The sequence below is a fragment of the Lissotriton vulgaris genome, chromosome 11 (genome assembly GCF_964263255.1).
Source record: "Lissotriton vulgaris chromosome 11, aLisVul1.2, whole genome shotgun sequence".
Lineage (NCBI taxonomy): Eukaryota > Metazoa > Chordata > Amphibia > Caudata > Salamandridae > Lissotriton > Lissotriton vulgaris.
The window spans coordinates 656,633,930-656,660,701 of record NC_141699.1 but is presented as its reverse complement, the minus strand read 5'-3'; the positions used below and the strand labels follow the sequence as shown (position 1 = coordinate 656,660,701).

Sequence of the window (26,772 nt, the reverse complement as noted above, 5' to 3'; positions counted from 1 at the left end):
AACCCAGGCTTTGAAGCAGGTAAAGGCATTTCTGGACATGTTTGCTTGTTGTGGCGTAGGAATTGGCCTTGATAAGGCAGTCGTCCAGATATGGGTATATCTGAATACCCTGTAATCGTAAGTGGGCCGCTACAGGTGCCAACATCTTTGTGAATACCCTCGGGCTGAACGTAGTCCAAAAGGAAGCACCTTGAATTGGAAATCCCTGCCAGCCACTCTGAACCTTAGGAACTTCCTGTGCCTGGGGAAAATGGGTACGTGGAAGTAAGCATCCTGAAGGTCGAGTGTTGCCATGTGGTCCCCTTCTGTCAGAAACTGGAGGATCTCTTGGAGTGTCAACATTCTGAACGTAAATTTTTTGATGTATTTGTTGAGGGCACGTAAATCGAGGGGCGCCATTCCCCCGATTTTTTGCGTATCAAGAAAAAACAAGAGTAAAAACCTTTTCCTCTCTGATGTTGAGGTACTCTCTCGATTGCCCCCTTTCGAATCATTGTATTGATTTGGATGAACAGCTCCTTGAGATGTGCTGGGGGCGGTCCTTTTGGGGGTGAATTTGGAGGGGTTTTTACAAATTCCAATATGTGGCCCTTGGAAACCACATCCAGGACCCACCTGTCTGTGGTAATTTTTGACCATTTTGAGCAATGTAGGGATATTCTTCCTCCAATTTGTTTCTGGCTGGGACAAAGTGGTGGCAGGATGTGTTCCTCACTTTTTGTTAGTGTTGTCTCTGCCCCGATATGTTGTTTTCCTGCGGGGCTGTGAATAATTATTTCTTCTTTGGCCATAAGGTTGTTGCTTATATGGCTGGTACCTCTGGTTATTTTGGTTGTTCCTATAGGATCGTTGTTGGTAATATCCTCCTCTATTTGTGAAGTTACCACTTCCTCTAGCACCACGAAAGGAAGATTTCCGGTACTGCAGAGTACCCAACGATCGTGCAGTTTCTGTATCCTTCTTGATGGCTTGCAAAGCCTCATCCACATGCAAGCCGAATAGGTACTCGCCATCATAAGCCATATTCAGCACCTTGGCTTGCACCTCCTGCCTAAAGGATGTAGATTTCAACCATCCCTCTCTTCTAAGGACTGCAGCTCCTGCCAACTGCCTGAAACCTGTAGCTGCTACGTCCACTGCAGCATCAATGATCTCCAACGAAGCACACTCCCCTTCCTGCAGAATTTTAGTGGCTTCGGTCCGGTCCGGTTCAGGTAGTTTTTGAATGTATGGCGATATGTCTGACCACATCTGCCTATCATACCTGCCGAGAATTGCCAGCGAATTAGCAGCCCTAACTGTGGTCGCTGCAATAGTCGATACCTTTTTCCCATCTCTGTCCGTAGGAGTGGAGATCTGAGATGACGGGTTTTTTGCTCACTTTTGAGTTGCTTGCGCAATGACTGACTCCGTCTTGGCCTGGCCGATCAGGCAAGCAGGTGAAGAAGTTGGTGCCCTGTACTTTTTATCCACTCGCGGTAAAACCGCAGGTAAAGAATTTGGTGTGGCCATGATCTTTAGACCTTATTTCCAAATAAAGTCTATAATAGGAATAGACCAACTTTGCCTCTGAGACAAACTCTTAAAGTCGTACAGGAAACATTCGTCCTGTTTAGCCTCCATGGTAATGAGAAATCTCTTAGTTGCTTTGTCCATAATCCTATGGAAATTTGCAATATCCACCGGTGGTGACTCAGCTTTTGGTTGTTCATCTGGAGAAGGTGTGTCAGCTTGATAATCTTCATACTCCGACGAGTCCGTTTTATCTAATTCACCTTCTTCATGAGCTTCCTCATCAGTATTCTCATCCTCCGTTTGGTGGTAGGACACCGGTGTTGATGGTCGGGCATGCTCCGCTTCTTCTGTCATTGTAGCCATTGGAGTCGGGGTTACTCGAGGCCATGGAGAAGAGATTTGTGATTCGCCTGACTCTGAAGGCGTAAAACGGCGATAATAATCGCTCAACATATACTGCAAATTTTGGAAAAGTTCCATTGGCATTTGCATCCCTGCTGTTGGTTCAGTCTCCAACCTAGGCGGTTGTATCACTTGCTCCTCTTCCTCCTGATCCTTTATTTGTATAAGCAAATCAGATGGGCTCTTAGCTTCTAGAAATAACTCATCACCAGATTCATCTTCCTCAGAATCCAATAGCCTGTCTGGCATTTTTAGTGGCGACATAGATGCAGACTGTGGTGAACGCTTTTGTAATAGTGCCGCAGTGGTGGCTGGAGATGGCAGCGGTATCACATTGCTCCTTGCTGACCAAACTTGAAGATCTGTGCAAGATGACAGCTTTGGTGTTGTTGGATTCTCTTGTGCCATTGTTAATTCTGTTTCTAGTGGCTTTTTCTTCGTCGTCGACGATGTACTCGTCGACGATAATTGCTCCGTCGACGACTGTGGCTGTTTAGTCTTCGTCGACGAGATGGACTTCGTCGTCGACGAGGGAACCGTCGACGGGACTACTTTCTTCGTCGACGGGGCCGTCGACTGGACTATTTTCTTCGTTGACGAGGCCGTCGACGATGACTTCGTCGACGGGGCCGTCGACGGGGTCTTCTTCGTCGACGATGGGATCGTCGATGGCAGCTTCGTCGACGATGATGTCGTCGACGGCAAGGTCTTCTTCGTCGACGGTAAGGCTGTTGTCGACGGCAAGCTTTTCGTCGACGCTGGTATTAGCTTCGTCGACAGAGGCTCGTCGACGAGAGGTGTGACTATTTTCGTCGACGAGATGAGACGAACCTAGACATGTACAAAAGTTGGAGAGGACGCTGAGGACATCACCATAGAAGGGTTTGGTGAGGAAAAAGTCATAGTAGAAGTCACCGCAGTGGCTGCCTGACAGGAAAACGGCAGAGTAGTCGCTGTCTTGGTCACAGGCCTCTGAGGTGACAATAAAGACGCAGTCTTTTTTGATTCTGTTGGCCTCACAGATTTCTCAGAGGATTTTTTCATTTTAGAGGTAGAAGGCTCGTCAGCGTCTTCAGTGAGCTGGGCCTGTCTTGCCACCTTAGCCTTAGGAGTAGTCACCTTACTCTCAGCCATCCTCTTTCTAGATCCCATAGAAGACCCTGAGGCCAAAATTCCTTCCTCAGAGAGTGGGTTATCCTTATCTTTAATCCGCTGTATCCACAGCAGCAGGCGACCCTCTCTGTCCCTGAGGGTCTTTGGAGGAAAGGTGCGACAAATCTTGCACTCCTTAGCCTGATGATCAGGGTACAAGCAGTAGATGCAGAGAGTATGCGGATCCTCCTTAAACAGCCTTGCTTTTCCGCAGGATTCACAGGCCCTGAACAGGGACTTTGATTTAGACATGTTAGAAAGTGAAATCTTTCAGAAGTAGAGAAAAACTGAGCAGAGCTCAGAGAGACTCCCTATCACACGACGTGCGGTAAAAAAATCTGAGAGCCTGGGTCTCTGGGGAGAGCATTCTGGTGGGAACTGTGGCCTGATTGGCTGCAGTTTGGTCTATACATAATGACTTGGATAGTCACTAATGTGGAAGTTTTTCCACTGTAGCTGGGGCTACTTTACTTCCTGGTTGGGTATAACTGTTATTTGCTATGTACAAATGGCATATTACTGCTTTTTTATGTACCGTGGGACTCCCACTCCGACGACGGGGAATGATTTAGGCATGTGAATCTATGAAAGACACCCCTAATACTGGAGAAACCCCCATACGGTGGAGTATTGCAAAGAGGAAGCACCATTGGATGGATTTAAATGCCTTAGCGGCATCCAGTAGGATTTCTGCTGCAGGCATCTCCAGGTCCAGGTGGTTCAAGACTGCAAAAAGGATTTGCAGGTTCTATGTGGTGGAGCGCTCAGTGATAAAGCCAGATTGGTCTGACAGAACCATGACCGGCAGTAGGAGTTTGTTTGGGCTGCTAAGGCACTCTCAAGAATGTTGGCGTTTATTAGGGATAGCAGTTGATACGATTTGCATTGTTGTGCCTGCTTATTGGGCTTCAACAACGTGACTATTAGGGCTTCACGGAGTGAAGACAGTAAGGTTTGCTTTTGGTATGCTTCTTCATACATAGCATGAAGATGCGGAGCTAACAGCTGTAAATACTCTTTCTAGAATTCCCCCGGTAGCCCATCACTCCCAGATGCTTTGCCGTTTGGGAGTTTGTTTATTGCTTCTTTTATTTCATCAGTAGTGAGTGGGTGTGATAAGAATTCCCTTTGTCCCTGGGAATGGCGTACAAACGCTATGTCCTCTAGATAATTATTTACTTCAGCTTCCGTAGCAGAGCTCAGAGCAGCATACATACTTTCATAGAACATAACAAAAGTTTTCAGAATAGTCTGTGTGTCGTAGCATGAGGTGCACTCATCCGTTACCACCGCTCCAATATGAGTTTTCGCCCATTGTTCTGCTATTTTACACACAGGTGCCCTGCACGGTCTACCTCCCTCACCCTAATTTTGTGCTGTCCATCTAAGTGGCATATGTTTAACTTTCTAATCCGGTCTCTCATTGTATTCTGTAATCCCATCACTAGTATACAAGTATCAGGAGTGCATTTGTACGTTCTCTCTAATTCCAATAACTTAATTTCTATCTGTTTCATGTGTTCACGTGAGTTGTGGCATATTCCCATGCGGCCACCATAATAAGATGCACTCGCAAGTGCATTGTTAGATTGTGCACGTGCAGTCTATTTACTTTAGTGTCAGAACAATATCGATCTCCAGGTCACTAAAGGTCATTCACATCATCCAGCTTGCAATTGCTTAGCGGTCACCATCAGCATTTGTCTAATTAGAGTTCTAATCCAAGTCGTGCACAGATTCTGCATTCTTACGGACCCGATTTTCTCGTTCTAGCTTTTTGAGGTATGCCATTCTATCTTTTGGAGCTGTGAAAATCTTTGACCCAACATCATGCTGGATTTATTTTCAAACGTGCCAGGTATAGCATGCCGTATTGCAGTTTCATAGTTTGTAGTTTTAGTTTCACTTGTTGAAATTTGCGGCCTGCGGCTTGGACTGCTGCAGTAAGGTCTGGATATAATGCTATCTTGTTTCCTTGGTATATTGAGTTTCCCTTTTCCTGTGCCAGGTGCAAGGCTGTATCTTGGTCCCTATAATTCAAAAGTGTAGTAATAATGGGGCGAGGCAGTGCCCCCAGCACAGGATGAGGGCCAAGGATCTGTGCACGCGCTCCACGATTAGCACAGGGGAGAAGTGCTCAGCTCCCAACATTTCTTTCAGCATGGATTCTACATTCTGTTCGAGCTTCCCAGTGTTTGTGGACTCTGGGACCCCAGTAAAACGTATATTGCTTCTTCGCGAGCGGGCCTTCAAGTCCTCATTTTTTGCTTGGATAAGTGTTAAGATATTCTCAATGCCAGACCATTTTTCGGTTAGCATTGCCAGTCCGTCTTCCACCGTGGATATTTGTTGCTCCGCTTCGTGTATATGAGCGTCATGCTTGTCTAATTTAGTCGCCATATGGTCTATTCTTAGGTTAGCATCAATTTTACCGTCTATCAACAGCAGCCTTTGTTGCATTGCCTGCAGCGTTTTCTCAAGGGAGGGACCACTCCCATCTGTCAGTTCCTGCCCTTGGTCCAGCTGCATAAGGGGTTGTGTCTTTGTGGAGCGCCGTGTTTCAAAAGAGAGGATTGATTGCTTCTTATCTGTTTTGCCCATATTTATTGCGTTTTACCGTGACCTTCCTCTGACCCTAATGGGGCAAAGTCGCTGCTAAGCATTTATTGTTCAGCAATCATATGTCTCTGTCTGTACTGATAACGACCCTGTTCTCTTGGGCTATGTTTAGGGACTGTGCTGCACTACTGTCACTCTATATTCTATGTGCACTTGCAGCTGATTATCACTCATAAAGCCCGCACCCGTGATCCTAGTCTCCTAGTCTCCCCAAAGGAGCGATTTTCTCCAACATTCGTGTTGTACTAATTGTTCCCACAAAATAGCTGGCAGTGGGTTACGTCGCTGGTAAGTCTTTAGGCCCTCTGTGAAGATCCGGTCCGCTTCCAATGACTATTTGGGCGGCAGACGGTAAGAAATGAAAGGACCTCCTACCTAACCTGGAGCATTCTCCGGGGCAGTCTGGATCACCTCCCATGCCACACTGCAGTACTCCCAGAGTTCGGCCGCACCGACACAGCCCACCCACCTAGCAGCGCGTGGCGCACCGGAGATATTCGATCTCACTGCTCTGAGACTCGCAGGGCCCTTACCCTCATCTGGTCACTCAGCGGGGTGCCCCTGTGAATGGTACGGAGCTCTGCAGCCTCTCCGCAGGTCTCGGTCTTCACTAGGCCACAGCCGTCAGGGTACTCGCCACTGGATCTCTTCCAGGCTCATCTCTAGTCTCTCTTACTGCATTTATGCCGACACAGGTAGGAGCAATCTAACAGGCTGCATCTGTTCTCCAGGTATCTGCCCCTGGGTACGGTTTCTCGAAGTTGCGTTGTACTCACAGCGGCTGACAGCAGGCTGCATTGTGGTTTCATCTGCAGAGTCGGCCTTCGTCAGGTGCCTGTTTGCACGGTTGCTGGGCATAGAGGGAGGTAGGCCGCCACCAAGGCCGGCACAGCCCCCAGGGTGTTCTGGTCTACCCTCGCTCCATGCAGCCTCGCTCTCAGGCTCCAGTTGCCTATCCACAAGTGGCATCTTTCTGCAAAGCCCTGCTTACGCCCAGCAGCGATCACTATGTGGTTGTGGCGTGCTGAGTCGTCATATCTAGGCCGCTGCCGCCATTTCACTCAGGTCTGGGCCGCTACTGGGTGTATTTCTCATCAGCCCTCTTGCCGTTCCGCTGCCAGAATTCATCAGAGCGCTCTGTTGGGCCTGATAAATAATTTCTTCACTTTTTAAACTGTCGATTACAGTTGCATTGCAGGATTCTGTCAGATTGATTGCCCCGGCCAGCTGAGCCACACTAAAATGTGGCCATCTTGCGTTGGGCTAACTAGTGGCCCCCCATACATATTGTTTTCTTAGTTCTGTCTTGTAATTGGAATTCAACCTCTAAATTATGTTGAGTTGGTAACCCGCATGAGGGAACACAAGAAGATGATGGACGGAGCTCTGAAGCTTTTCAGAAACTCACCCGTAGTCACAGATCTGGGTTGAATCCATCATTGTTCTTTAACTCACTTCGCCACCTCAATTCAGACCCAGCTATATGCAAATCAGTCTTGATCCTGTGCCTCATAGGAACAGTCCAGCCTGCGCTGCTAAGCCAGGACTTCCCTGAACCGGAAACAAGCATCCTGGGACCTTGCTCACTTTGCCACTGGATTCAAGCTAGCCTGGCTGGCGAGGGCTGTTACGCCGAAACTGGTCCCAAAGACAACCTACAGGAGGAACTGACCCTAACTCTCTGGTTCAAGTCTCCATAGAGCCTGGAGAAATCTGAGCCTTGACCCACAAGTAAGAAGGTATGAATTATCAGATCAAAGTTTCAGTTCCAAAATGAAAAGCAAACCCCTAACCTGGATGAGCTTCTCATTCATGCTCCTTAAAACTTGAAAGCTTTGGCATATGGGAGATGACGTTGTAATAACAGAAGGTATGAGAATCGATAGAGAAATGTCATTTAGGAAGACAGAGTGTGGGTAGTGAGCTACAGGACAGTGAGACAGAGGACACTAAGCAGGATATCAAAGAATGGACATAAATGGAGAGTGCCATTGAAAATCATGAGAGAGAAGGGAGGAAGAGATGTGTATGTTAGATATAGAATGTGAGGAGACCTCCTTAATATCCTGTGACAGTTCTCCTTTAACTGATTGAAGGTCTTCCCGGGGGGTAGTGAATAGTGCTTCCAGAAAGGTGGGGGTCACTGGTTCTTCGGCCACCTGGCCGGGTAGGTCCCGCATTTGTTCCAGCTGCAGGGCAGATTCACCTGCTGAGCCCGCCGTCAGGCAGGAGAGCATGTCTTTAAGGGTGCTATCCTTCTTGGTGCGGTTGGCTCTCATCTTGGGGTGCGGCCTGTCTAAGTCGCCCTCGCTCAGCGCACAGCTTTGCACAGGAGTTCAGACTGGGAAGGTTTGTGCTGCTCCTGGAGGACTCCTTCGCGTGGCTGGCTCCCAATCCGAGCAACTGGGGGATCCCCAAACCTCCAGGCGGGCCCAAGCGAGGCCCAGCGCCCCAACAAGAGGGCAAACATATCTCAGAGTCACACCCTCTCTGGGGCCACCACACGTTTTTACGCAAAGTCAATCAGCAGTCCGCAGGCCCCCCGGTGCCTCAGCAGGCTGCCCCGGCGTGTCTGGTACCTGATCTCGTTCAAGGGGTTTGCTTTGCTAGCCTTGTATGAACCAGGGGGCTCTCCTCACTGCCGCTGCCCCACAACAACCACAGTGTGGGCCTCCTCTGTTCTTCGGCTGGTCTGGTGTTCACTGCTGTCCTGGGGGTTACATCTCTGCCCGGGGATCCACTCTCAGGTCCAGCCGGGCACTCCTAGGCCCCGAGAAGCAAAGCCTAGATCGGCAGATCTTATGAACAAGGGGAGGAGGGCCCCAGCTCCTCACCTCTGCAGTCCCCCGTCACCAAGTCCACAGGACTGCTGGCTCAATCATGGGGGGCTGCATCTCCCTGGGCCTACCGTGTCACGCTCTGGCCCCACCTCACCTGGTAGGCCCGGATTCGGTCTCACACACGCCAGCCGTCGGGGCACCCCAGCCCTCACTGCGATCTTCTCCTGAGGCACCCGCTCTATCTCTAGGCACCACCCACATCTGTGCGCTTGGTCATCGGCTCTGTCACGATCTGCGGTGGGTAAGAGGCCTCCGCACACTGGCTCCATCCGGGATGCCACACCTCTCCACAGGGCCTTTCCTGCTGATCTCGGGCAGGCTCTGGTACCTCCCTGGAATTCTCCACAGGTAGCAGCTGTTCGCTGCCTCTCAAGCTCTGTGTGCTCTTGGGTGTAGCACCACACCACGCCAGGACTCTCAGCTGGTTTGTTTCACCAGGTGGGACCCGGGGCACATTCTGGGCCGACAGCAGGCAGGAAAGACGGAGAAGAGCATCTTACCTCGACGCCATCCAGGCCACGCCACTCCATTGGAGTATATTAGTAGATAATCTGTATACTGAAGTCAGTTCCTCGTATTTCACTTGAGCCCCATTGAGGCACGTGGAGATGAACAGAGAGCTCCACAATAAAGACGAACACATCACATACACATTTACTTGGGACCTTATTAATCACAGCAATAGCTCAATGGGGAGGGCAGTGAGCAATCTGCAGGAAGATAATATATCCACCAACTATTGTTACCAATGGTAATTAACATTCTCTTCTGATAGATACATATGCCTTCAGATTCCTCACCTTATGAATGAGTCCCAAAAGAAGTACCTCCCTGGGAGGTGGGACTGAGTAGTGCCTGTTACCCAAGGAAATCATGCAACACAACTCAAATCAAAGTATCCCTCACTGCTGGTGAATTCATATAAAGCCCACTTCTCAACAGCAACACTGGGCCACTGTAGACTGGACATGTAATAAGGGGCTGCGCTGATGGTTTCAGATATGTTACCTTCGTCCACTCCCGAGGACGACTAGTAAGAAATGTACCAACTATGAGATGTTGATTTCACTGTACCACCAATATGCATAATATATCAAGAGTATGTTTTTGAAATAAAAAGAGCTTAACAAACAAATGACAGATCTTGATACCAAGGATGAGCCAACATAAAACAGTGCTTTTGGTCACTGCCTGGGGCATTTTAGCTCTAGTGTAACAAGTCAAACTAGGCAAGTCAGCTTCAGCTTAAATGGAAATATCATGACAAAAGTCAAAACAAGTTTCACATCCCACTAAAGAACAATAAACTGAGGGGTATAGAGCAAGTAAAGCACACCTTTTAAAAAATGTGCAACTAATGGCAAATTAAACAGAGAATGTTGGTAAGGAAGACATTTAAAGAGTGAGTAACCAGATAGCCTTTAACTTTACAGATCAACAGACTCAGTTGTGCAAGGAAACAGACAAAATGCAGTATATCGAACGGACAGGTGAAATGTAAATGGATTAATGCCTTCCAACAAAACAAAATACAAACTTTTTTGTTACAGTGGCCAGAATAGATGGATTTGACAGTAGGATACCTGGTTTCCAAAATTATGTCAACAATCTTATTAGCGGGGAGGAGCTACGCTAGCAAACAAGATGGCCGCGTAAGCTCCCGGCTCCGCCGACCTCCGACTCCTGCCAGAAGATCCTGTTATTTAACCTGTTTTTGCACCCTGATTCCGTGTGTATGAACTGGACTAGAGCTTAACGGTGCAATCCCGAGGTTTCTACCAGTTTGGTAGACAAAGATACATTGTGTGGCAGTTTGCGGCCTAGACCAGCTTGGAAGCTGGGGTCTCGAGTACTGGCCCAGCCGGGTTTCAGTTGAACAACATCCGCTGTAGTTGTGTGACAGGGTCCGGTCTACCGAGGTGAAAACATTTTCTTGGATCGAAGTTGACGACGGTTGGTTGAATTGGTGAACATCGAAGGAGGGGTGACGACGCACAATTGGCGCGGTGAACGGGGGTCCCTGGCCCGGTGGGCCGGTTAGGGCCCCGCCAGTGTTCGCTGGGTTGGGATCTTCGCCTGCGGTGGCTGAGTTCGGATTGTTATTGTCACCAACGATAAGTTCCCCTCAGCAGTCGTCCGTTCCACATCCACCTGTTCTCCCCGAGGAGACCGGGCTCTCTGGGGACGCGAATATGACCGAAACCGAGCGAGGAGTTGTGGAGCGGACCGAGAGTGACCCGTCACTACGAACTGTGTTGGCAGCCATAGGGTCACTTCATGTTTGCGTTGAAGCCCACATTCACAAAATGACAACGTGTTTGTCTGGAACTGGGTGGATTGGACCGGACCCTGCTCCACTACAAGAAACGGAACGACTTGAGATACCCAAAATGGCCACTTCGATGGAGGAAGCAGACCCCGTACGATGGGAGGCGTCGGAGCCTCTGACCAGTGTTTTGGGTGATGAGAGCAAGCTTGATGCCGCAAATGGATTGTCAGGCCTACGATTGTTGCAGACTATGGAAGGACTACTTGATGCGCCCTTTCCGGAGACTTTTGATGGGAACTGTTGTTGGTTTAAAACTGCGTCCCTCCCCAATACATCGCCCCCGCTAAGATGGCGGACGAAACAACCTTGGGAATCCATGACGGTGAGGGGAGTCTTTGGACCTGGCGGAGTTCTCAGCACTTTCATCTCTCTGCTACGTCTCGGTTTGAACTTTGCTACAGCTTTTTCGTGCATTGACTATCCTACGGAAGCGGTAGTTCGTCCGGAAGGGGCTCACATGTCTGATAGGAAGGGTCAAGGATGAGACTATATGATTGAGTTTGACATCGGGTCTTGCTGGACACGGGATTTCCAATCATGATGCTTTTGGGAGGTTGCAAAACACAAAGGGTCTTGACTCTAAACTCAGCAAGGCTGAGCCAACCTTAAATAATCAAACAACACAATTGCCAGTGCTGAGAACCTGAATTGTAAACTCAAATCTGAAAAAAATGGTTATTATGAATGTAACATAAACACCTGCTTTATGAATTGTAACAAATAAATTTTAATGCTTCTTTAACAAATATTCTTCAATTTTATGACACAAACTTATTTCGTGCATGGAAATACAAAAATACTATATACATATTATATACAAAAAAGTTTAGACATACAAATACACACGTTAACAGTTCAAACACTCTTGGCCGTTCAATCATCCTACACAGTTCAAACATACACACACATAAATACTGGTCTTGTGTCAATAACACTGTAAACACATGGCATGGAAAAAATCATCTCCGTTATTATCCAATGTATAGTTCTTTTCAAAGTTCAACAAAATCAAGAAAAGAATTCTCTTGCTATTCACAAACACCGTTGTGGATATAAATGTTTTAAATGACCCGAGACCCGGTTAGTCGACGCATTTCAAACCCCGCCAAATGCTGGGGTTCTCCTCAGGACCATTATTGTCACTAAAAAACAGAAAAACATAACTTTAGGATTCTGATCTGAACTAAGAGACTTATGCCGTGCCCTGTCCTACATATCAGCAGCCTCATCATACCTTGGTTCTTGGGTCAAAGCTCCAATCTCAAAAACGTTGTATTTCCAAGCAAAGAGCAAAGAGCAGGGAGGGGCTAGAGAAAAACAAAGCACACACAAACGCTGCTTTTAGACATTGCATTCAACAGCTCTATAGTCTCCTGCACACTACATCCAACAACATGCACTGCGGTTAAGCTTACCCGCTGTGTATGCGTGCTCCAATTGCTACGCCTCAGTTTCCACTAGTCTGATATCTGGTCGTCTCTGTTTTCAATGCCGGATGGAACCACCGCATCAAAATCTATTTTCACAGCTGCGTGAAAAGAACGAGGCGTGTTACAAACTCGTCTTTCGGAAACAATGAATCAAACTTCCCTGTCCAAGTTGGTAGAAACCTTTCATATCGTTATCAGCTGTAATAGCGCTCCTCACGGGAATACTCGGTGCTTCTCCTTCAGTCGCTCGATCGTAGTGATTGACGCGGAAGCTGCTTCCTGGAAGGTTGAAGGCTCCCGTATAGTGATTCTGGGAAATGTAGTTTGAAATAAAAACATGTAGTCCTAAGTGAATTCTTTCTGTTGTAGTTCATCATACACGTCTCTAAATGAAGAATTTAAATGCGCTGCTTGTGTGAAGGGTTAACAGGGTTAAAAAATGAATGCGAAGGACTGAACCAAAACGAGAGTTCAATGATGTCACATTACATGAGGCTGGGAGCTACACCAGTTATGGCGAAGATGCCTATATGTTAGGTTTATATATTTCTGAAATCTCGTTCAGCCCCCTTATGGCAGTGTTGAATTTCATGATTAACAGCGCTTCTCGCTGACTTAATCTTGCATCCAAGTCCCCTCCACGTGGGTCCCTGTCAATTTTGGATAAAACTGTCCATTTCAAATTGGTCTGATCATGGTTTTTACCCATCCAATAATTGACTAAGGGGGCATTTTCAATGCCTCGCCGAATTCTCGATTTATGCTGTGTTATTCTGTGTCTAACTTCTTACGTTGTTTTCCCTATATATAACAAGGTGCAAGGGCAGACAATGGCATAGACTACATTTCGGGTCTTACAATTGGTAAAAGTTTCATGTTTCCAGTGGATGTTGTCAAATGTAAACACCGAATCTTCAATTGTTTCATCACAACATGTGCAGGTGCCACATTTATGATGTCCTGTTGTTGGAGGTAATCCAAACAAACTTCTCAATGTCGGAGCTTTTTCAATTGGAAGAGCAGCTCTCACAATGTGATTCGCCACGCTTTTCTCTTTTTTGTAGGCAAATAAAGGGGGAGCTGTAAAATCATCATGAAGATCTTTCAACAGATGCCAGTTGGACGTTATTAGTTTTTTATGCTGATTTGCTACTGGACAGAAGGTGGTAACACATACCAATCTTTTCAATTCTGGTCTGACTTTTTTCTCCAACAATGTCTCACGTGGTGTCCACCAGGCTCTTTTGAGAGAGTTTTTTAACAGTTTTATTGGGTATCCTCTCTGGATAAGGCGATCCTTTAATTGGCCAGCATGTTCAAAATACTCCTGTTTCCCCGAGCAATTTCTACGAATCCTAAGAAATTGTCCGAACGGAAGGTTCTGTCTCAGACTGCGCGGGTGGTTACTTGTGTAGTGTAGGGCTTTGTTTCTGTCTGTGGTTTTCCGGAATAAGGTGGTACTTAAGCCCCCTTCATGAGGCTCCACTTTGACATCCAGAAATGTAATTGATTTATTAGATGCAGTGCAGCTGAACTTGATGTCATTTGTCCTCGAGTCAAGCCATCCTACAAATTCATTGAGCTCTTCATGTCCTCCCGTCCAAATGAGAAACACATCGTCAATGTTTATGGGATTATTTGAAGAAAAATTCCTGTACAATGATAATCCCTACAGTGATCGCATATCTAGTTATATGCGATACATTGACGATGTGTTCCTCATTTGGACGTGACATCATCGAACTCTCGTTTTGGTTCAGTCCTTCGCATTAATTTTTTAACCCTGTTAACCTTTCACACAAGCAGCGCATTTAAATTCTTCATTTAGAGACGTGTATGATGAACTACAACAGAAAGAATTCACTTAGGACTACATGTTTTTATTTCAAACTACATTTCCCAGAATCACTATACGGGAGCCTTCAACCTTCCAGGAAGCAGCTTCCGCGTCAATCACTACGATCGAGCGACTGAAGGAGAAGCACCGAGTCTTCCCGTGAGGAGCGCTATTACAGCTGATAACGGTATGAAAGGTTTCTACCAACTTGGACAGGGAAGTTTGATTCATTGTTTCCGAAAGACGAGTTTGTAACACGCCTCGTTCTTTTCACGCAGCTGTGAAAATAGATTTTGATGCGGTGGTTCCATCCGGCATTGAAAACAGAGACGACCAGATATCAGACTAGTGGAAACTGAGGCGTAGCAATTGGAACACGCATACACAGCGGGTAAGCTTAACCGCAGTGCATGTTGTTGGATGTAGTGTGCAGGAGACTATAGAGTTGTTGAATGCAATGTCTAAAAGCAGCGTTTGTGTGTGCTTTGTTTTTCTCTAGCCCCTCCCTGCTCTTTGCTTGGAAATACAACGTTTTTGAGATTGGAGCTTTGACCCAAGAACCAAGGTATGATGAGGCTGCTAATATGTAGGACAGGGCACGGCATAAGTCTCTTAGTTCAGATCAGAATCCTAAAGTTATGTTTTTCTGTTTTTTAGTGACAATAATGGTCCTGAGGAGAGCATTTGGCGGGGTTTGAAACGCGTCGACCAACCGGGTCTCGGGTCTTTTAAAACATTTATATCCACAACGGTGTTTGTGAATAGCAAGAGAATTCTATTCTTGATTTTGTTGAACTTTGAAAAGAACTATACATTGGATAATAACGGAGATGATTTTTTCCATGCCATGTGTTTACAGTGTTATTGACACCGAGACCAGTATTTATGTGTGTGTATGTTTGAACTGTGTTGGATGATTGAACGGCCAAGAGTGTTTGAACTGTTAACGTGTGTATTTGTATGTCTAAACTTTTTTGTATATAATATGTATATAGTAGTTTTGTATTTCCATGCACGAAATAAGTTTGTGTCAAAAAATTGAAGAATATTTGTTAAAGAAGCATTAAAATGTATTTGTTGCAATTCATAAAGCAGGTGTTTATGTTACGATCATAATAACCATTTTTTTCAGATTTGAGTTTAAAATTCAGGTTCTCAGCACTGGCAATTGTGTTGTTTGATTATTGCTTTTGGGAGTTTGGGCAGTGTTTGAAGTTTCCCCTGTTGCGCTACGTATTTGCAGCTTAATAGATTTCGAGACCTTAGTCTGGGGATTCTTGGTTCTGGCGGGGGGAGGAGAGACCGGGGGCATGTATGAAGATGCCCTCCTCCATTTTCTACTTTTAGTATTTAGTTAGTTGGGGCGACAGGCACACTGCTAGTTGGTGTTAGGCGATAGCCATATGCAGGGGTGCAGGGTGGGGGGATGGGTTTATTGTTTTGTCTTCAGTTTTGTTTTTTATGGTTTCTTTTTCTTCACACTCTCTTTCACTTTCCTTTTATAAATATAGTGGGTGGAACATCCTGACTTTGTTGGTATTCTAGTATCTGGTGCTCATGCTTCTTTTATTATCCTGATTTTATGGGTGGGCAGACTCTGAGGGCTTGCGCTTAATGTGAATCGTATATTGTATTGTGGCACATCCTGTTTCTCATACATTAGCGTAGGCGTCTCAACCATTTCTTCATTGCTTAGTATCTATCCTGTATCTACACCTGTTCACCTTATTATTATGTCTGAATGTATGGCACCTGATATGTCTATTTCCTTCTTTGTTTTGAAACTAATAAAAAGATTTATAAAAAAAAAAAATGTTATTAGCAAGGCAAACTAGCTGAACCACTTAATCTCAACATGCGCAGCTACAGTGTCTGAGGATAGAGGTGGGGGATATGATCATCCTGCCACAACAATAGGTCTGCTCTCTGTTGGAGGGGAAGAGGCAGTTTAATGTTGAGTGCTGATAGATTAGAGTACCAGATCCTCCTTACCCAGTCCTCTTCAACTTTCCACAGAAATCTGGATCATTGGGAAAGCGTGCAGGAGGTCGTAAATCAGCTGAACCTGAAGGCAATCCACACAGGGCCATCTGGTAGTGCATGCAAAACATTGAGAACACTTCTCATTCCTGGCCATGGCAAAGAGATCGATGAAGTGAAAGCCCAATGTGGGGAAGATCACCTAAGTAAACTTGGGGTGTGGCTCCCACTAGTGGTCTTCCAGAGAGAGACAACTGTAAGTATCTGCTTCCACACTGAGCAAGTCTGAGAAATGGGCCGCTATGGGAAAGACCTGCCCTTCACTGCACCCATGGGCACTTACGAATACCCTCACCACTGCCCGGTGGGCAGTATTGAGGCCCAAAGACTTGGCCATGGCCCGCAAGTCTTTAAAGCACTAAAGGGCAGCCTCTGCCTTGTCTCCCAAGAGACAGGAGCCATCAAAGGAGATGTCCATTAGCTTGGACATCCCCTGAAAACCCAGATTTTCTCAGCCAGGCGTGGCAACGAACTGCCACCGGCTTGAAAATCGCCCTACCTAGCAAGTCTGTTGTGTCCAAACCACATCTGATGGCCAACTTAGCTGCGTCCCTTTCATCTGATATAGCTTGGGAGATTAGCCCGGTCCTTCCCTGAAACTCTGGGCAGCACCTGCGCTGCTATATCCCACATAGACTGAGAGTAACGGCCCAAGACACATGCAGTGTTCACAGACCGCCGTGCTAAGCTGGCGGAAGAGAAATTTTTCATCCCAAAGTTTTCCAGCCTCTTGGATTCCCCGTCCGAGGGTGCAGAAGGGAAAGTGCCCCGGAACGTGGAAGTTTGGACCACCAAGCTTTGGGGGGTGGGGTGGGTGGTGAGGAAAAGTGGGTCCCCCAGTGCGGTCGATGGCGGTGGAGGACCTCTGCATAACGATGGCAAAGATCCCTCCTCCGTAGCAAGAGTAGGAGTGGAAAGCATGCCAGAGTCTGGGGAGGTGTCCAGACCACTGGCCTCATCCAATTCCTCATACCAGTCCCGGTCTTGTTGTTTTGGGATTTCTAAGGGATCCTGCTCTTTCTCCCAATCCTCTTCCTCCGTCCCTAACCCCACAGAATAGGGCAGAGAAAATGGCATGGAGCTGGAGACATAGGGCTCAGACGGCGCCGGTCACGGCGTCGGGGGACGCCCGAACGGCTCTGCGTAGTCACGAATGAGGATCAGGAAGGCATAGGCGACGCTGAGAACCTCAGCACCAGATGCAATCTGTGGAACTTTTCTAGAATTCCATATGCTGTAAAATAGGTAGGTTGCTGTGGAGGTGTGGCTGGTGTAGGTACGGACCCGGGGACGAGTCCACATGGAAGCTGTGGAGTCAAGCCGAGCCGTTGGGCACGGAAACCACAGGGGCCCCTCCGTCCTTTGAGCCTGCAGGGCCCAAAGGCATGCCGGCAGGGTCAGGCTGCCTACATATGACACAGATGGTGGCATAAAACTCTTTGAGTTTTATGCTCCGGGCGCCGGGGGAGGGAAACGTGGAGCCGACCCAGGCACCTGCTACGCAGAGCGGGGCCTCGAGCGCCAAGGTTCCTCCGCCACATCATGAGACGGGAAGTCAGAAGTCGAACCACGCTCTGACTTCTTGTGCTTTTTGTGGTGCCTCTTACCTGACTTCGACAAAGAGGACTTCGAATTGCCGGAACAGTGCTCAGACCTTCCTCTCGACCAAGACCTGTACCGGGATCGAGACTGACAAGGCGACCTCCGCGGTGCCGGACATCGGCCAGGAGAAGCTTTACAGACCAGTCCCTCAAAGCCTTCGACGCCATGGCCGGGCAGTTGGAACACGACTTGCAGTCGTGGTCGCGGTTCCAGGCACCACAGACAAACCAGATAGGGGTCTGTAACTGACATGGCGCAATGGCAGGCACCATAGGGTTTGAACCCCAAAGTTTTCTTACTTGCCATTTCCTAAACACACCAACGGAGTCGACAAAAAGTTGAAAAAAGTCTGTCACAAAACTTCCAGGGGGTAGCTCTCTTCAATGGATTAGCGCTGGTAGGCGCGGAGAGAAAAGACCTGATGTCAGCGCACCGAAGTGCCAGTTATATTGACGATGAGGACGTCACGATGACGGTGAACACGACGCCGCCTACCGGCCCACAGGGGTATTGCTAAGAAAAATCTTCTGGATCTAGCCTGATGCCTAGAAGTTCAAAGTTAAGGAATCTGCGGCTAGATGTCTCTATCAGATAGTATGGGAGTATTGGCCCAAGAGGCACGTGGTATTCCCGGACCACAGTACCAAGCTGGAGGAAGAGAACATGCGCTTCCCAAGATTATTCAGCTCCTTCGATTCCCTGTCTGGGGCAGCAGAAGGGAAAGCACCATTAGAAGAAGAGGCTTGGACCACAACGCTCTCAGGGGAAAGGTGTTGGGTGAGGAGAACTATGTCGCCCGGAGCCCGGCAGTGGCAGCAGGCAATCATCCTTTCCACTGAAGCCCCTGTGCTGGGCTTGGACTAGGTGCCCAAAGGACGTTCGTGAGGGCTTCGTTAAATGCAGAAGGTGTTCAGAGGAGGTTGCCGCAGGCTGAAGCGGCTCTGTCAGGAGATTGGTCCAAACTGCCACTGAAGGGAGCTCGAGGCCCAAGGCCTCGACTGCCCTTCGCACCACCACAGCATGAGGCTCCCCCCTCCGTAGCCACGGTAGGGGGAGAAAGCGTGCCTAGGTCTGGAGAAGTGTCCAGACCACTGGCGTCACCCAAGTCCTCTCTCAAGTCTGGCTCTTCAAGCTGGTCTGCCAAAGGCCCCAGAGACCCCTCCCAATCCTCATCACCACCTTCTGGGTGATAGAGATGAACAGGGGAACAAAAGTGCTCTTCAGCGTCAGATTCAATTTCGACTGATGTCAGTCCGGCTCAGGGTACATCTCGGGAGTGAGAATGGGGATGGCGGCGGCAGGGGACATGGCCGATGCCGGGGCGTCATCATCAAGATCTGCACCGGGGAAGGTCGAGTAAGATCAACCAGCGTCGATCCGGATCTAGACCTGGACCTGCAGAGGAACTCCAGTGCTGGATCTGCCGGTATCGAAAGCCATTACCTCGAACTGGCTCCGCGGGACCCGAAGCCGCGCCAGTGGAGTTCGGGTACCCAAAGATATGGTGGAGGGCTTTGTAAAATGTACAAAGCTGGGCAGGGGACACCCCGGCTCCCGGAAACGGGGGGAGGAGTGCAGTCGTCCCTGAAGAGGGCACCGGAGATGTAGCCTAAGAGTAACAACACTATGAGTCCTGCGTCGTGCCAGCTAAATGACGGGGAGAAGGCAAAGAGTGCAGGTGCTACTTCGCCTTCTTTTTGTGCTTAGACTTACCTGAGTACTTTGAAGACTTGGAATGGGACGAGGAGTGGGGTCCCTGCGAGTTGCCTCAAGACCTTCCTTTCAAACGAGACTGGAAGTGACGCGGATCTGACCTCCGGGCTTCCAAGAGCTTTCGGGACCGCTCCTGCAAAGGCCTTGGATTCATGGGCTCGGCAGTGGGAGCACGACTTTGTGTTGTGGTGGCGCTCCAGATACCAAAGGCACGCGAGGTACAGGTCCGTCACAGACATCAGCCAGTGATAGGCCTCGAAAGGCTTGAAGCTGGTTCGGCGATGGGACATCACTCGCACACCAGGAGTCAAAGACTCAAAAAAGAAGTTGACAAAACATTGAAAAAGTTAAGTCAAAAAGTGACTAAAGGGGTAGCTCTCCCCAGATCTGCGCTAGGCTGGTGCCACTGGCGTAACGAAAAGTGAGGGGGCCTCCCTCCTCGGTACTGAGGGGGGCCCCCTTCCGGGCTCAATCAGGAGCTCTCCAGGCCAGAGTTTAGTGCTGAGGCGGCCCCTTAGAGCTAGGGGCCCCCCCGCAACGCGTGGGCTGCGGGGGCCTGTGTTACGCCCCTGGATGGTGCGGAAAAAGAAAGAATTGACAACACTGCGACATCATCCCGGCGACCCCGATGACGGACGCAGAGTTGACCAACGCCACCAACTGACGTGCAGGGGTATTGCTAAGAAAAATTCTCCAGATCCAGTCTGACGCCTGGGGGTCATTTTAAAGGTAAGGAATCTATAATTAACTGTTTATTTCAGATTTCATAATTAGAAACTGCGGCAACTCAAGAACTGAGTTCTAGATCAAAATTATATTTAAAATGTTTTAATACAGAATTATGAATATAAACATTACAGAGAAACATGTATAATTTGCCAAAAAGGCTCAGATACAGAATCATAAATCGTAACAAAAACCCTAGTTGGTCAATAAAATATTTCTAAATTCTAAGTGTCAAATTCATAAAGAGTACTGACAGGATCCTGAGTGAGGTAATCTCAAAATAATTTGACACAGCATCAGGAGGAAAACAGAAAGCCACCCCGATCTATGGAAAGCAGGGGTTTCTAAACACAATTTATACATATTAATTAACAAAACTACAAACTCAGCATGGTATGATCATGGTTAGGTCGCATTGGCAAATCAAAAGTAATTTCGTAAATCTGAATCGTTCATTACACGAACCCATTTCTTAAAGTAAGAAATCTTCTACTTGCTTACTCAGCAACTGCACTCCGGAAATGTACCACACAATATGAAACATTTTTCTAACAATAACTCATACAATTATGTTCTTCAACACACCTCCATCACAACTAGCAACGGAATTTTTCAAAATGATACATCAAGTTCACAATACATGCTTTATAATATTACAGTCCATTTACGTCATAGCGCACTGTGTTACACAGAAACTGAAGAGAGAAGACTTGCACGGGTAGCTGATTGGGAGGGGGGAAGAGCAGGATGAGCAGAACACCAGAAACTGCACCTAATTTAAAATAATGGTGTCTCCCACGAAAAATATGGCATCACTATACTACATTACTAATCACACTTCTAAATAAGATAATTATATCGTTTTCAAATGCAAAATCATTAATTAATTGGTTGTGGCCACATGTATCATAAAAATTTCCAATTCACACAAATAATTTGCCACCCAAAATTGCACGTCACAAATGAATTTTACAGTAGGACACTGTTATTTACAGACACAACATATTCCAATGAAATGGCCACTAAATTTGCACAGGCATGCAGTTTTATAAATTAATATACATTAAACGATATAGCACACAAACAATACCGCTTGGAAATCATGTTTAACAAATATTCGTCATTTGAGCATTACCAAGTGAAGTGCCTTTATTTGTTTTGATAGTTTTAAGATCGTTGTTTTCATCAGACTTCAGCATTACAAAACAAATGCACTTCAATTGTGATTTCCTAACTGCTGATATGTTATGTTATGTTATGTTATGTTATGTTATGTTACGAGCATTTATTATGCGCACAGCTGCTCCAGCAAAGAAGCGTCCCGGCGCCCGACAAGGAAGCCACATAACACAACTGGAGAAATGGACATATAAAAGGGAAAAGACTAAGGGAACAGAAAGGTCTTAACAGCTCTGCGGAATGAGAGCAGATCAGCAAGGGTCCGAATTTCCAATGGTAGAGCGTTCCACGAGGCAGCGGCACGTACCCGAAAAGAGCGTCCCCCAGCCCGACTACGTTTAAAACGTGGAACAACTGCCAATTCCCGATCCGATGAACGAAGAGAGCGACCTGGAATGTAAGGAGACAGAAGGTTCTGAAGGATCTGGGCAGGGGAACCTTTAAGAATCTTATAGGACATACAAAGTACTTTGAAATGGATCCTCTGCCTAATTGGTAACCAATGTAGCGAACGCAAGGTGTTGTTTCATATATTATGAAGAATTTGTACTATTCATTTACAGGTATTTAAATTTGCTTAGTTGTTAAAAAAAGGTTTATTGGAATAGGGTGGAGTACTTACCACATGAGGTAAATACAAACTACGAGGGTGTGATAATTATCACACAACTCGTAATTTCCGATCCCTTTGCAAACACAAGCTTGCACAGGGATCGAAATGTAACCGTGAACTCGTAATGAAGGAACACTTGTTAGATTCTCCTTTTCACTCAGGCCACAAGTGACTTGTCTTGTTGTTGTAGGTACAGGACTCCTCCTAGTCCTCCATAGGTATGGATGAGAGAAGACTGGCTTGCCTTTTGCAAGTATTTATTGAGCCTGTCGCATGCTCCTACTGCGAGACTTGCTCACTGCTTTTTAAAAGTAGCGGTCGATGTGCATCACTGTGCACGTCACTTCTGATGCAAGTTGAGCACACAAACCTTTAGGCCCGCCCTCTGTTTTACTGAGCGGTATAGAAGACTGGTCCAGAGTATAGGCGTTGCACTAAAAGTGGTAAATGTGGAAAGCTTTCGCGAAAACAGATCATATAGCTAAGAGTTTAACTTTGCGTTAACAAATCTTAATTCCATTTCACTTTAGACTATCTGGACTAGCAATGAAGTCATTGCGAAATATCTATTTTTATGATTGCAACTTTTGAAATTGGAATTGGCAAGGAGCAACCCATGAACAGATAACTTGTTTGTTCCGAAAAATCAAATAGAAGACATACACAGTTTATAGTGATGCGTAACATTCTGAAGAGTTAACTTACCCCATGCCCATGGCACTTTGTTTTTACATCACAATCATAATTCAGGACTGAATCAGGAACACAGGCTTTATTCAGGCAAACCTTAAAAGAGAACAGATACAAAAGAGACTCAAGTTCATATTGTGCTTTAGTTTTCGAAAACATTTTATTTTACACTTTTAGCATTATAACATCAAAAATAACAGATAATTTTGGAACCTTATTACTGTATTTGTAATATGTTTATGTTCACTGCTTACTGAAAAAATAGACATATTTTACACAGTGACAGTCGCTGTACGTATTTATGAGTTAAAATGGTGCTTGAGCCCTCAGCATATGTAAAGAGTAGAGATATATAAAAATTATAACCGTTTCAAGTTCACCCAGCATCTTTTTTTAATGCTTACATCTCCGAAACGAATAAATAGATGTACACAAAACTATAGCATGCATTGTGAATAAAGGTCATTTTCATGGCATGTTTAGTGTAAACCTGTTCAGCGGTTGGGGGTGAAGGTGCGAGCAAAATTTCCTATGGTGAAACACATTTTTTTACCCCCTTAACTTTTTCCCTCGCACCCTCATCAGCACGAAAATTGCTTTGCCAGACCTTAGCCGACTCCACCAAGCTGTTGCCAAATATGATGAGGGAGAGTGAGAGTGTGTGTGTGCGGGCACGTGTGTACGTAATCACCCATGTATATATTGATTTCACTTTAAAACCAATCTTTAAAACAACTGGGACCATCATCACACAGCCTTACCGCCTTGGTATTATAAATCTATCTCACTCTCTAGATTTTACCTGTTGTGCTCTTATTATGGTTTAATATTTTTGTTTATTACTACTGCGCACGATAAAACATAATGGCATAAACCATATTTGGAGAGCCGTTAAGTGTAATACACTATTACGAATGTTGATGGAAGGAAAGAAGCATCATGACCCCTCTAGTCTTCACCTCGATAATTGCTATAAGTAACAGATTTCACTCTGTATTTCTGCATACATGCACACATACTCACCTCATTGTATTAATTGCACAAAACAGCCGTTTAAAACCCATAGTTCTAAGGTAGAGGATGTTATTTCGTGTATATGATAAATTGACATAATTCCAGTGAAGTGAAAGTTACTTATCTTCAGTAACGTAATATCTGGTAAAGGCACAGTCTAGCAGCAGATTAATTAACTTTTGAATTATACCCCGGCGCGAGGCAACAAGGGCGTGCAACAACACTTGTGATACGAAACACAATTTGATCACAAGACCACCTCAAGAAGTAACAGCCATGATTTCCCAAGGACTTGCAAAACAGAGAGAAAATAGAAACATACCCATAAAGACAGGTTGCGAATCCTCATGTCAGATACTCGGCTAGTATATGTTTGCGCTATCTCTAAGTTTCTTAGCTGGGCATGGATCGTTAGAACAAGAAGGCTTAAAAATAAATAATTATAATGTTTAATCTGTTCTTAACCCTAATGTGTTATCACATTTTTTATTGATGGATGATATATTGTGCATGTCCATCCTCCTTGTTTTATCTTGTGGAATATGTAATGTAAAATTGTTTTTATTGTGATGCTTTTTATGATAAAATTTTATCGAAATAAAGCCTTCTACAAACAAAAAAATATACATATATCCTCCAGATGGATGCAAAAAGTATTGTGGGAGAATAACAAGAAGAGCTTCCTATAAAGCCTAAAAACTCCAAACATTAATTGTATGACCGAAAACAGGTAAGGAAACTGTGTGGTAAGTCTCCACCAGATTATCTCAGACGCTATCTATCACATATCATAAGAGACAGAGTTCACCCTGATAGAGCGACAGGGCTCCCGACTCTTGGTTTTACCAGATTTCACGCACTTGGGCCCGTGACTTGTTTAAGACAGTATTTTTGTGAATCGGGCGAGTTTACACACCACCATCGGTAATTCTATGTGTTTTCTTTAACACTATTACCTGTGTACCTGACTTACCACAGGCACATATTCTCCTGACGGATCAGGAGCTAGCAGTGGACAAGAGATAAGATAATCAAAAATACTTTATACATTTCAATAACGCTTCGATATTTTTATAATGACCACAGACTTCTGAAGGGTTTTAAAGGTTTTATATAGTAAGTTTAAATCAGAATGACATGAGTATAAGGCTAATACAGATCAAAATATCAATAATCAGGATTATAACTATTATATAACTGTGAATGAGGGCAAGCACCATTGAGTGCGAGTGAAAATTACTACTGGATAAGGGTAAGAGGGAACATGCTATTCAGTTTTTAGACTTATACTAAGGTAGGTGAGTTTAAAACACATTAGTCAGTGAATTGCTAAAGTCCTACAAGTGATTCAAAACCTGATACTAACCTAACTGCTAAACTAAGCTTAGATCCTAGACATAAGTAAAATTAGATCACTAATTGAGTAAAACAGTTTCAATATGCCCTACAGGAAGGGGGAAAAATGGAACATAGCCAATCAAACAGTTTGCATATAAGTCTTTGGAGAGGACAGTGAGAAATACCATGGGCAAGGATGCTTTATTAAAAGAAAAGAAGGAAAGAGAATAGATAGACGGACACCCAAAATTATATTTACCTAGGACAGGAATGAGGACTAACCCTGGCCACGGGTCAGTTTGGGAAAGGCGAGGACAAGGACCCTCAAGGACTTGGGATGCCAGTAGGTGAGCAGGTACAGCTCACGGACAATCAGGACAGGATACCCCTCAGGGTTTGGGTCAGGACTGGGCTCACCAAAGGGCACGACCAACACCTGCAGCTTCGGATGCAACGCCTGCGCTACCCCCTCTCTGCACGGAATTCTCCTGTAACCCCGATTGGGTTCTCGAATCTCCCAGCAAAGTGCTTCGCCAGCACTTAAGACTTTTTCCACCCCTTGGAGTTTATGGAAATTTCAGACAGAGTGCTCCGCAGCTCTCTGTATCAATCGCCTATAGAGTTCGTAGGGTCGGTGACAAGTCAGCTACTCGGACAAGTCGGACAATTTCTCTAGCTAAAACTAGGCTAGTTATACCTTTTACGGGTCCCTAGACCACCCACAAATGTTGCAAGTGACAGGATCCCCAACTTAGGATTGGTCAGAGGAGGTGGTTAGGTCATTGTCACCACCTAAAATTCTGAGTTCTCATATTTAATATTCAAATTTCGTACCCACCCCTTACATTCCAGTTCCCAGGGCATGAGAAAGGTGTAAAACAATAGGACACACATAAGTAAATACATTTGTAACAATTTTAGGTACAGCCGAAATCTCTCGGTGCACGGAAGATTTTCCCAGGCGCATCTCAACTTCAGAAGCCAGCTGGCTTGGTTTTGCTTCTGCGCAGTTTGAATTTTCCCTCATCACATGATTGGGGTGTAATGGGTTTCAAAGATGGAGTGGCTCCCCGCTCCCAGGCCCACAGATACGCGGTACATGAAAAGTAAGCGAAAACAAATTAGAAACACAGAAAAAATGAATACACTGTACACCATGATAAGCTACACTGCACCCCTTACTTTATAATGTCTATAGCATTAGGGTTTAGGCAGAAATAGATAGATATGCAAAAGCAGCAGTAGCAAGCGGAGAGCATGTTAAAGACAAAGCGGCCATTTTAGCTGTAATGCGCATGAGCGAAAAATCCCTCCAGAACTGCGAGTGTGTCACATCACATGGGTATGACCGACGCATGCGCAGACTGGATTTCTGCGAAGCAGCGATTCTGTAGTATGCAAGCCTTGTTATGATTAATAGACACATAGGCAAGCGTCTCTGGGACACCCGCGTGTAGTGTGAAAGTGCAATATTAACCCCTTCCCTGCTCATGACGAGCTCAGCTCGTCATGAGGCACAGTGGAGCTGTGCTTATGACGAGCTGAGCTCGTCATGAATCATGCAAAAGTGCAATTTCCAGCACAGTAGGGGAAAACCCTTAGCAGCCAAGGTGTTAATGACAAAACAGGTTGGTTAATGCTATTACAAGTTAAACGAGGTTCTTGAATGTGAGCAAGTCGCTTTACGTGCGAATCCTTGCTCCATCAATCCCCTCTTTGATGATATTTACTAT

The 26,772-nt window shown here is 45.9% G+C and overlaps 1 protein-coding gene across 1 annotated transcript in view; it reads right to left on the bottom strand.

Moving 5' to 3' along the window:
• The window catches only part of LOC147683291 (disintegrin and metalloproteinase domain-containing protein 9-like), a 2,469,977-nt gene that overhangs the window by 250,661 nt on the left and 2,192,544 nt on the right, over positions 1-26,772 (bottom strand). The window contains exon 17 of the mRNA XM_086944815.1: positions 22,703-22,783. Within this exon, the coding sequence (XP_086800941.1) occupies positions 22,703-22,783 (81 nt within the window). The remainder of the gene's footprint in view (positions 1-22,702; positions 22,784-26,772) is intronic.